At 51.4% G+C, this 11,141-nt stretch overlaps 2 protein-coding genes across 2 annotated transcripts in view; both read left to right on the plus strand.

The window, feature by feature from the left end:
- The first annotated feature begins 3,420 nt into the window (after positions 1 to 3,420).
- Positions 3,421 to 10,872, plus strand: BDKRB2 (bradykinin receptor B2). The gene is made up of 2 exons (XM_003928832.4): positions 3,421 to 3,510; positions 6,708 to 10,872. The coding sequence occupies exons 1-2, from the start codon at positions 3,437 to 3,439 to the stop codon at positions 7,801 to 7,803; spliced, it is 1,170 nt and encodes a 389-aa protein (XP_003928881.2). The 5' UTR covers positions 3,421 to 3,436; the 3' UTR covers positions 7,804 to 10,872.
- BDKRB1 (bradykinin receptor B1) overlaps positions 3,421 to 11,141 on the plus strand; it is a 28,683-nt gene continuing 20,962 nt past the window's right edge. The window contains exon 1 of the mRNA XM_039469399.2: positions 3,421 to 3,510. The gene's annotated coding sequence lies outside the window, so the exon portion shown is untranslated. The remainder of the gene's footprint in view (positions 3,511 to 11,141) is intronic.

The following is an 11,141-nucleotide window of genomic DNA, read 5'->3' on the forward strand; positions in this document are numbered from 1 at the left end:
CCTGCTGTTTCTCGGATTCTTTCCACTTAAAATAGTCAACATGCGAAGCTGCCACATTTTGGGGTAGCGTGCCCTGAACCCCATCATTGGTTACAAGGTCAGGGGTCCCCTGTGAGACACACTTGGCCCTTGAGACAGTGACACTGTGTATTTCATGGAGGCCACTGCTTCAAAGGCCCTCAGATGTGGATTCCTGGGAAACCAAACAGGCTGTCTCAGAGGCTCGAGCGGAATTGATTCCTGACAGCACCAGGCCCACAGTGTCTGTGTGAGTAAATGAAGGAAAGCGTTGTTACAGTAAGTCTCCTTGGACAGAATTCTGAGGGAGAGAGAACGAGTGAATCAGAATGTTGGATGTTTCCTCTAAAGCCTCTGTTTAAAAGCTCAGGGGAAAAGCCCAGCAACAGTCATCGCCTGTCCCCAGCTCTGAGGTTCAGTGTCTGTTGAGAGGCACGGACACCCTCCCAGCTCTGTAGACAAGGAAACTGGTCCAGAGAGAAGGCGATCCCACAGACAGCAGCCCACCTAGAGCACCCCCTTCCCAGGGTGACTTTATATTCTCAGGATGCATTCATCAGGGTCTCAGTAGGAAAGACAGGGCACATCCCAGTTGAGTAATAAATAGGAAGAGGATGTTAATGAAGCATTTCTTTTACAGGGGTGTAGGCAGCATATTGGGGTTCTGTGAGGAGCAGGCAGCACGCTGGATGCCTCAGGGCTGGTGCAGCAAAGCCTCAGCACCCTCCCCACTTCCTTCCCTCCCACTCTATCAGGTCCCTGATAGAAGCGATGAACTCTGCTCCAGGCTCGGCCAGCATAAAGGTCCCCAAGAGAGAAGCCAACACCCCATTCTCCCTCTCAGCCTCCCTCAGGCTCCTGCTGGGGCTCCCATTGACCAAACCCAAAGAGAAGCCAGAAGGCAAAGAGCCCCGTGGTACCTATAGGGGATCCCGAGTCAGGGGCCACAGAGGAGAAGTCAGGAGGTGACCTGGAGCACACCTCTAGAGCAGATGGAGAAAACAGTTCGGTCCACTTCAGACTCCCAAATTCTCCCAGTTCCTTAACCTGCTTGCCCTCTGGACTTCAGGAGAAAGTTGAGAGGGAAAAGCCTTCAACTTTGTTTTGAAAATGAGAGCAATGTTTACAGCCACTAGCAAGCAATTAGGATCCAGCTGGGCTGATGTGGCCAGATCTGGGGACACCCTGCAGACCTATAACAGAGGTCATCGAGGAAACAATGGACATGTCACCCATGACTGAGCTGCAAGGACCCAAGTTATCTCTGCGGCAGTCACTGTCATGTAAAAATGGAAGCCACACATGCAGGCTGAGGCCTCTCAGCTGGGCAATTCAGCCCTGTGTGAGCCCCATGAGGACAGGGGAGGCTGGTCTTCATTTTTCCCCTCTGAATCATCAGCATGTGATAGACCTTCAATAATCAGTTAAATGCTTTTAACAATGAATGCTCTAGGCCAGGCGCAGTGGCTCACATCTGTAATCCCAGCATTTTGGGAGGCCGAGGTGGGTGGATAGCTTGAGGTCGAGAGTTTAAGACCAACCGGCCAACATGGCAAAACCTCGTCTCTACTAAAAATACAAAAATTAGCCAGGCGTGGTGGCAGGTGCCTGTGGTCCCAGCTACTCAGGTGGCTGCGGCAGGAGAATTACTTGAACCCCGGAGGTGGAGGTTGCAGTGAGCCAAGATCACGCCATTGCACTCCAGCCTGGGTGGCAGAGCAAGACTCTGCCTCAAAAAGAAAAAGTGAGTGCTTCAAACACATGACCTCTCACCACCATTGAGTTTTCTCTCTGTGAGCCCAGGAGGGCCCCTCAGAGAGGAAAGCTCGTAGGTCTTTCTTTCCCTCCACAAAGTCCCCATCTTGAAGGATCAGAAGGACTGTGCTGGTTGTTGCATCCTGTGAGTTCCAAACCCTGATCCCAGCTCTGCTTAGGGATTCATGTAAACCTTTTCTGGGTGTTCACTACCTTCCACTTCATTTCCTGTTTACCAACTCAGTGCTTTTTTTTTTTTTTTTTAATGTGTTTGGATTCCCTGAACTGACCATTGTCTGATCTTCACCTCCCAACTGATTTAGGAGAGCTGAGCTTCTGGAAACCCAGGTGCTGGGTATTACAGAGTGGCTGAAAGCTGGGAGGGGGCAGATCTGTGGCTACATTCATGCATGCCCACACACGTGCACGTGCACACACACACACACACACACACACACATATATACCACAGCTTTCCACACCCTTCCTAGACAGGGGTCACTTGGGGATCCTGGAGAGAGTGTGAAATCTGGAATGGAATGAGATGGGGTTAAGCCCCATCTCCAACCATGGATCTGAGACAAATCACCTCCACCCATCTGCACTGCAAGGCAAACATACAGCCCATGCCTCCCTCCCTGGATAGGCGCGACGTGAAACTTGAAGCAGGATAGAGACAGGTGTTATCAATGGAAGCCCCTTAGGCAAAAAGGCCCTTTCCACCAGGGGCACAGATGGGGCCCTGGGCTGAGAATTTGACAGCACCTTGTATTGGTAACCAGCCCAAGGGACTGGAAATACTCAGCTATGTCTGTCCCCCTCATTAGGCTCAAAGTCCCTCAAGAGTCTGTCTCCGTCATAGTGCTCCAGTCCAGCCCCTTCCTCTGAGCTCCAGACCCTGCTGGACCCAACAGCCATTCCCATCCCCACCTGCCTGAAATTCTCAAAAGAACTTCACCCTTAACAGCTTTCAGTCTAAATACATGACGTTTCGCCTCTAAATCAGTCCCCCATCTCCACCTTTGCAGGAGCCGGAAGCCATAACACCCACCTCACCCCGTCCTCAGGTCCTCCAGGTCCAAACGAGCCCTAGGCCTGTCAGATTTACTCTCTCAGCTCCTGTGGAATCCAGCCTCTCAGTCTCCATCATCCCAGGCCTCAGCTAATGAGCTAACTGGTCACCGCTTCCGCTCTACCCCCACTGCAGTCCTGACTCCCTGAGCAGCGGCCAGCGCCTCATCCACATTCATACCCAGCACCCTCCTGACTCAGAGCCTTCCCTTCACGCTGTTGAGTTCTGCTCACCCTCAGATGTTATCATCAGTACCCACTCACCCTCGCAGGCTGGTTCGGGACCCCAGGCTCTATGCTGTCACAGGACCTCTCACTTGATTTCCTTGCACTTAGGTCCGTGCAGTTATTAAGTGACTAAGCAATGTCTGCCTTCTCCAGTAGAATGTCCGCTCTTCGCCATGGTGTCCCTAGCATCGCTGGTGGGAGCACGTCACCAGTGTGCCTTGAGTCAAGGACTCAGCAGTCTCCTTTTCTCCTCCCTGCTGGAGAAGGCGTGTATTTTGCAGCCCCCAGCCCCCATGCCATCTAACCATTTTTTCTTCTCTGTTCAGCCCAGGTGGGGCCTCACCCACATCCCACTCTGAGTCCAAATGTTCCCTCCCTGGAAGATACCAATGTTTCTGTCTGTCCTTGAGGACTCTGTGCCCACCACAGCCTCTTTCAGGTGAGTCAAAGGATTCTTCAGTTTACTTGTTAGGGGTGGGGAGCAGACATCCTGCAGAACTCCCTGGAAAGGTTGAAGGAACCGGTGAAGTGAAACCCAAAGACAAAGCCTCTCAAGTATTCGAGTTCCTGTGGGTCTTTCAGGGGCAGAGGGCATGTATCGTTCTATGGAACTAGAGGAAGAGGGGCTTAGGGAGGAGGAGGATACATTCCTGGTTGTCATATGTGATCTATCCCAGCTAAACGTGAAGGTGAAGGTAAAACAGTTAAACATTGAAATCAATACCCAGTGGATCCGACACCAATGTGCCAGGTGGCCTTGGAGACAAAATATCTCCAACACGTGGCTGACATCTGGCGGAAGACCAGAACACTCTACAGAGAGAATTTAAGGGGAGGGGGACCTGATCCAGAGTAGAAGCAGAGGATAGGGAGATCTGTCCTGGGGGGCAGCATTTGCAAGAAACAAGGTTGAGGGGTCCACTCCAACCTCTCCATCCTGCGGCAGCTGCAGCCTATGGTGAAGATGAGCACATGGCCATCTCAGTTGGGGCCACAGTGCACTGGACCAGTAGTTCCTAATTCCACGCTCACCAAGCATCTTTCTGACGATCCTACGGCTTCTCGGAGCCAGGAATGGCCTAGGATCCATCCCCTTGCCTATCAGTTGTCTTGCTGAGAAATTAATAAGCAGCATCTGGTGCTATACTTTGGTCTCTAGTGAGTCAGCCCACGAGAAATGATCAATTCCCCAAGACAAGGGAATAAAGGAAATGGATTTTCTGTAACTACAGAAATAGGGTTGAGGGTTGGACCAAGGGGACTACCCAGGAGAAGTTGTACCTTCAGGGAGTCTGGAAAGGAGGCTGCAAGTTTTCGTGGGTCAAGAATTCGGAGCCCCATACAGACAGCTTATCTCTGTTCCCAGATGTCTGGGGCCTCGGCTGGAAGATTCAAAGGCAGGGAAACCAGGGTCCACTGAAAGCTTAACTGGGGCCAGAAGATCCACTTTCAAGGGACAAGTTGGTTCCTCTCTATGTGGCTGCTTGAGTATCCGCACATGGCAGCTCACATCCTTCCAAGTAAGCAATGCAAGAGGCCAAGGAAGAAGCTGCGAAGGGTGTTATGACCTAGCCTCAGAAATCACACCATCCCTGCCACCATTGGGAAGAAGTCCAGCCCACATCCAGTGGAAGAGGAAGCAGATTCCTCCTTTTGGAAGGAAGAGTATCAAATAATTTGGGGGCATCTGAAAGCCACCATGGACCGTAGGAATGTTTTCAGAGCACACTCCTTATACCATCACCCTAGTCCTTAAGACTCGGGGGCAAAGCCTCACTTCCTTAGCGCCCAGTGAAGACCACGCTTACTCCCTTACTCAGCCTCTTGCTACTTCCCACCTCTCCTGTCCGACATCCAGTGTCACTTTCCAGAACATACCAGCAGCTTCCCCAGTTCTGCGCCTCTGCTCAGGCTGTTCCCCATACCTGGTCTGCTTGTCCTCCTTCCTGTACCCTTTGAAATGCTTCTTGTCCTTCAAGACCCAGATCCAGAGTCACCTCCAACCTTACCCACCTGTCCCCACTTCGAGTCTGTGTCCCACACCCCTCCTGCTCCCTCCAGGGCACCCTCCACACTCTGGGCCACAGTTGTCAGGAGTCGAGCAGGGCAGAAGCTAGGTGGTGTCCCCTCTGTGTTCCTGCACTCAGGGTGGAGCTCAGCACAGAGAAGATGCTCAAGAAACATTTAAAGGATAAAAGCATTGATTTGTGGGCCCCCAGTCTGGCTTCAGGATGCCAGCCAGCTGCTCCTAGAAGCAAAGGGGCTTTTCCTGAGAAATCCCGGAAGCAATGAACAGAATATCTCCCACGACTTGTGGCTCAGCTCTTCCTCCATGAGCCTGCCTAGCAATGGACCTCCCAGAAAGAGCCCTCTTTCCTTCTCTCACCCATACCACAGGGCACTGGGAAAATGCCCAGTGAATCCTGCTCTCTGGGTTGTGCTTTGGGCTTTTCAGCGTGTCTTCACATCCACTCTTTGACTTGAATCTTGCAATAGCCATGTAAAAAGAAATGCAAGGTGAGTCAGGATGGGAGCAATGCTCTACTCCAAAGAAGGCAAAATAGAAGCTCAGAGAGGTCAAGCAATTTGCCCAAGATCACACAGCTAGGATTGGAACCCATGTCTGTCCAACCCCCGTGCCTCTGCCGAAGGTACAGATGAATTAGCCTTAACAGCAGCAAGTCTAGAAAGGCACCTGCTGTGTGGTCTGTGAGTCCTGCCTAAGAATGAAAGAGGAGCCAGTGGGTTAAAGATAAGGTCACTGACAAACAGTGGAGTTTCCCATTGGTTATTTTAGTAGGTTCGCAAGAATAGTTAGTTACTGACATTTATTGAGCCAAGTGCAGTACTTGGGGCTTTTTGCACATCGTCTCAAATCCCCATCACAACCCTGAGATGTAAATGTTTTAATTCCCATTTTACAGGTGAGGTCATTGCAGTTCAGATATGTTAAGTAACTTCCCCCACATTACACAGCTTATAAGTAGGGCAGCCAGGATGTGAACCCAGTAGGACTATTTGGCTCCAAAGCCCCCACCCTCCCTCGCCATCTGCAGCCTCCAATTACCTTCAGTGCTTTGCTGATGGAAGGTATGGAAGTATGATGCCATCCCAGACCCTCCAGGAAGACAGAAACTGGGCAGATGGGCTGGCCGGGGTCTCCAAGCAAGACTGGAATTTCCAGGTCTGGCATGATATCATTTTTCTCTTTTAATAAATTAACTCACCCACCACAAGGCTTTGAGAGGCTGAAAGGTGACCCCCTCTCCCTTGGGAAGGGCCCGGATAATAAGGAAAGAATGTGAATCCTCCCATCACGGAAGATTTCAAGGAGGTTCAGGGTTCAAGATTTGAGATTGTCAGTACTGCTGACGGATGCTGGCCAAGGAATATCCCAATGGAGCCTCAAGATGAAGAACATCAGGCCCTCATTTAAATCCAAGGATCAGAGGGGGCTCTGTAAGACCCAGGGGAATCAGGTACGCCTGAGTGCTGGCCACTGAAAACAGCCTGAGATCCACCTCAATTTCTCCACGTGCTGGCTGGCTGTCTTTAACCCCCCTCTCCTTCTGCACCAGGTTTTGTCCTTCCCTTGTGACCCTGATGGGTAACATCCTCTTTTCCACTTTCTTTCAGTGCCGACATGCTCAATGTCACCTTGCCCGCTCTTAACGGGACCTTTGCCCAGAGAAAATGCCCCAACCTGGAGTGGCTGGGCTGGCTCAACACCATCCAACCCCCCTTCCTCTGGGTGCTGTTTGTACTGGCTACCCTAGAGAACATCTTTGTCCTCAGTGTCTTCTGCCTGCACAAGAGCAGCTGCACAGTGGCAGAGATCTACCTGGGGAACCTAGCCGCGGCAGACCTGATCCTGGCCTGTGGGCTGCCCTTCTGGGCCATCACCATCGCCAACAACTTCGACTGGCTCTTCGGGGAGACGCTCTGCCGCGTGGTGAACACCATCATCTACATGAACCTGTACAGCAGCATCTGTTTCCTGATGCTAGTCAGCATCGACCGCTACCTGGCCCTGGTGAAAACCATGTCCATGGGCAGGATGCGCGGCGTGCGCTGGGCAAAGCTCTACAGCTTGGTGATCTGGGGCTGCACGCTGCTCCTGAGCTCGCCCATGCTGGCATTCCGAACCTTGAAGGAGTATAGCGACGAGGGCCACAATGTCACCGCTTGCGTCATCAACTACCCATCCCAAGCCTGGGTGCTGTTCACCAACATGCTCCTGAATGTCGTGGGCTTCCTGCTGCCCCTGAGCATCATCACCTTCTGCACGGTACAGATCATGCAGGTGCTGCGGAACAACGAGATGCAGAAGTTCAAGGAGATCCAGACAGAGAGGAGGGCCACTGTGCTGGTCCTGGTCGTGCTGCTGCTCTTTGTCATCTGCTGGCTGCCCTTCCAGATCAGCACCTTCCTGGACACGCTGCATCGCCTCAGCCTCCTCTCCAGCTGCCAGGACGAGAACATCATAGATGTCATCACGCAGATCTCCTCCTTCATGGCCTACAGCAACAGCTGCCTCAACCCACTGGTGTATGTCATCGTGGGCAAGCGCTTCCGAAAGAAGTCTTGGGAGGTGTACCAGGGAGTGTGCCAGAAAGGGGGCTGCAGGTCAGAACCCATTCAGATGGAGAACTCCATGGGCACACTGCGGACCTCCATCTCAGTGGAACGCCAGATTCACAAACTGCAGGACTGGGCCGGGAGCAGACGGTGAGCAGATGCTAGCAGGGCTGCTAGGAATTTGTGTAAGGATTGAGGGACAGTTGCTCTTCAGCATGGGCCCAGGAAAGCCAAGTAGACATCCATGCGTGACCTCGGGCAATGAGTAGGTGTCTCCAGAAAAACACTGGAGAGTAATTCCTGCCCTGCCCAATTTTGCAGGGAACCTGGCCGTGAGGATGGGGTGAGCTCATGCACAGCCAAGGACTCCATAAACACGACAGCATTACTGTTCTTATTTGCTGCCACACCCAGGCCAGTCTGCTCCTTCCCAGGAGTGGAGGGGCCCTGGGGGCAGGGACTGGAGTGACTGAGCTTCCCTCCCACGCGGTGTCCCTCTCTGCCCCAGCAAGACAACTTGGGTCTCCAGAAGAACTGCCATCCAGCTTTGGTCCAGTGGCTGAGCACACACGTGGGCCCCGGCTGAATTGTTGCCCTGGGTTTCTTTAATCTGTTCAGCTGGAACTTTGGAGGACAATTTCTTGTGTTAGTGGAAGTCAAGCTCTGAGGGGTCCCTGATAAGAACCTGGAGACCAGGATTCTATGGCTCGCCTCACTGATGGACAAGGAGGTCTGTGCCAAGGAATAATCCAGTAAGCACAGATTGAGCGCTTGCTGTATACACAGTATTGAACACTTGAAGCATACACAATATGGAGCACTGGAGGCAAGAGGGAAGAAAGAGAAGGAGCCATCTCTGTTTTGAAGGAACTCAAACACTCGAGTGGGAATGACTGAGCTGCCACCAGCAGAAAGCTGTTCGATGAGGTGGTCGAGCCGGGTGCTGTGGGTGATACGGACGGTGGAAGGAAGGAGGCCCAAGGTTCCAGCTCAGCCAATAACTATTGCACAGCCACCCGTCCCTGCCTCAGTTCCTCCTCTGTGACATGAAGTTATTGTGAGGATTAAAGGCAGTAACAGGTATAAAAATACTTTGAAGCGGCCGGGCGCGGTGGCTCATGCCTGTAATCCCAGCGCTTTGGGAGGCCAAGGCGAGCGGATCACAAGGTCGGGAGTTCGAGACCATCCTGGCCAACATAGTGAAACCCGGTCTCTACTAAAAACACATATATATAATTATATAATTAGCTGGGACTGTTGGCAGGCATCTGTAATCCCAGCTACTTGGGAGGCTGAGGTAGGAGAATCACTTGAACCCGGGAAGTGGAGGTTGCAGTGAGCCAAGATTGTGCTACTGCAGTCCAGCCCAGGCGACAGTTGTGAGACTCCATCTCAAAAAAAAAAAAAAAGTACTTTGAAAAGTAAAGGGTGCTATGTACATGTGAGGTATTATTATGCACACGTAACTGTAACTGGGATACGTTTATTATAAGGAAAAGATACTGAGGTCTGGAAATAGCTCCAAGGAGGAGAATCAGTATTGGGAACCGGTGGCAGTGTGAGGCACTGGTCTGTGTCGCACACAGTAGGTGCTCAGTAGCATTGGCTTCCTTCCACCTGTCCTTCCCACCATCCTGAGCCCCCCACCGCCACACACACATGAGCTTTTGGGGAGAAGGCCATGTCTTCAAAGTTTGATTTGTGATGAGACAGAGTAAGAGATTTCTAATCAGACTCACCCAGAGGATCACAGTGTTGAGACCCCCCGACTCCCAGCTGGTGGGTGGGGGGAGAGTGCAGGCCTGCTCAGGGACTGTTGCTGCCTCAGCAACCAGGGGCTGTCAATCAATGGTTTACTAGAAGGCAGCCAGTACGAGCTCTAGAAGAGTGTGAGTAGGAAGTGGGGGGGTCACCTTCAGGCAGCAGACAGTGATGGCACATAAAGGTTATTTACCCCAAAGCATTATTCCCAGAGCCAGCCCTCCCCCACCCAGCAGACTGAAACCCTCATGGGTGAGGACTGTGTCCAGGCTGGGCTGCCCAGGCTTGGGCATGTGTGGCTGTGAGGAAGCACTCTGGGAACAAGATCCCCACAGGGTGCGAGAACGCCCTCCCCAAATGGCTTCCCGACCAATTTCCCATAGACCCCCCTGCTGGAGAGGTAGGCAGGGGTGGGGTCCAGGTGTCAGACTGGATCCACCTCCTTGGCCAGAGACTAAGACAGCCCTGCCCCTAAGCCCCAAGTCCCTCTGGTGAATTTGTTGCTTTTTCTGTGTGACTTAAATAACTGCCTCCTGTGGGCAGCACTGTGCCAGGCCCCACAGGGAGATGTAAAGGAACCAACCACCAGGCTCCAATATCAAGGCACTTACAACCAAGGGAGCTTCATGGCAATGGCGTTCACCATCAGCAGTACCAGGGCAGCACTCATTCACTTGATAAATGAGTATTTATTAGCTGATTGGAGAGCTAGAACCTGGAGAGCTAGAACCTGGAGGGCTAGAACCTGGAGGGCTAGAACCTAGAGAGGCTAGAATCTAGAGGGGCTGGAACCTAGAGAAGCTAAAACCTGGAGAGCTAGAACCTGAGGGCTAGAACCTGGAGGGCAAGACTCTAGAGAAGCTGAAACCTGGAGAGACTATAACCTGGAGAGTTAGAACCTGAGGGCTAGAACCTGAGGATGAGAAGAATTTACATGGTAAAAAATTCCATAAATCCTGACCAATCCAACTCTGAGTTTTAAAGCAAAAGTGTCAAAAGAAATTCCCTCCCCACTCCCAACCCACTCTTTTCTCCCACGACCCATGCCCCTCTGCCCCAATAAATAGCTGGAGAAATAAAACAGGTGAATAAGAAGTAAAAAACCATTTAGTATTAGAATGAAGTCAAACTGTGTCACACATTGTGAATGGAAAAAAAAAAAGAAAGGAGGCTGCGTTTTGTCACGGCTGGCAGTCATTCATCAGCAGAGTGCATGATGGTTGAGACTCTCGTAGGAGCAGAGCTATGCTCCAACAGCCATGTGGGGATCCACATCTGGTCTGTGGAGAGGAGCTGCCCTGTGCATGGTGTAGATGCCTGATAAAGAACATCTGCCCTGTGAAAGACTCAAAGAGCTGTGATGTAAAGAGGAAACATTTCACATCCGAATGAGAAAATGGGTGAATCATGTAAACATGTGTCTTTTCTGTGCCGCATAATAAATGGATGAGGTTTTTGCATATCTCCTGCATTTGTTACAACTCCAGAAAGCCCCGAGTCTGGTCCCTGGAACACTGCCTTGCACACTCAGAAGCCTTTGTGGAGGGGTGCTATTTATTTCTGCTCAACCTATTAACAGGCTTCTGGCATGGAGATCAGTGGTCTCCAAGCTTTTGTGATTGTATATTCCTATAGGAAAAAAAACTGATTATGCATACCCAATATGTATACTTATTAATATGTATGAAGGTGTACATTCTAAAATATAATCAACCAGTAGAAATTTAAGAA

Source organism: Saimiri boliviensis, chromosome 2 (assembly GCF_048565385.1).
Source record: "Saimiri boliviensis isolate mSaiBol1 chromosome 2, mSaiBol1.pri, whole genome shotgun sequence".
NCBI lineage: Eukaryota > Metazoa > Chordata > Mammalia > Primates > Cebidae > Saimiri > Saimiri boliviensis.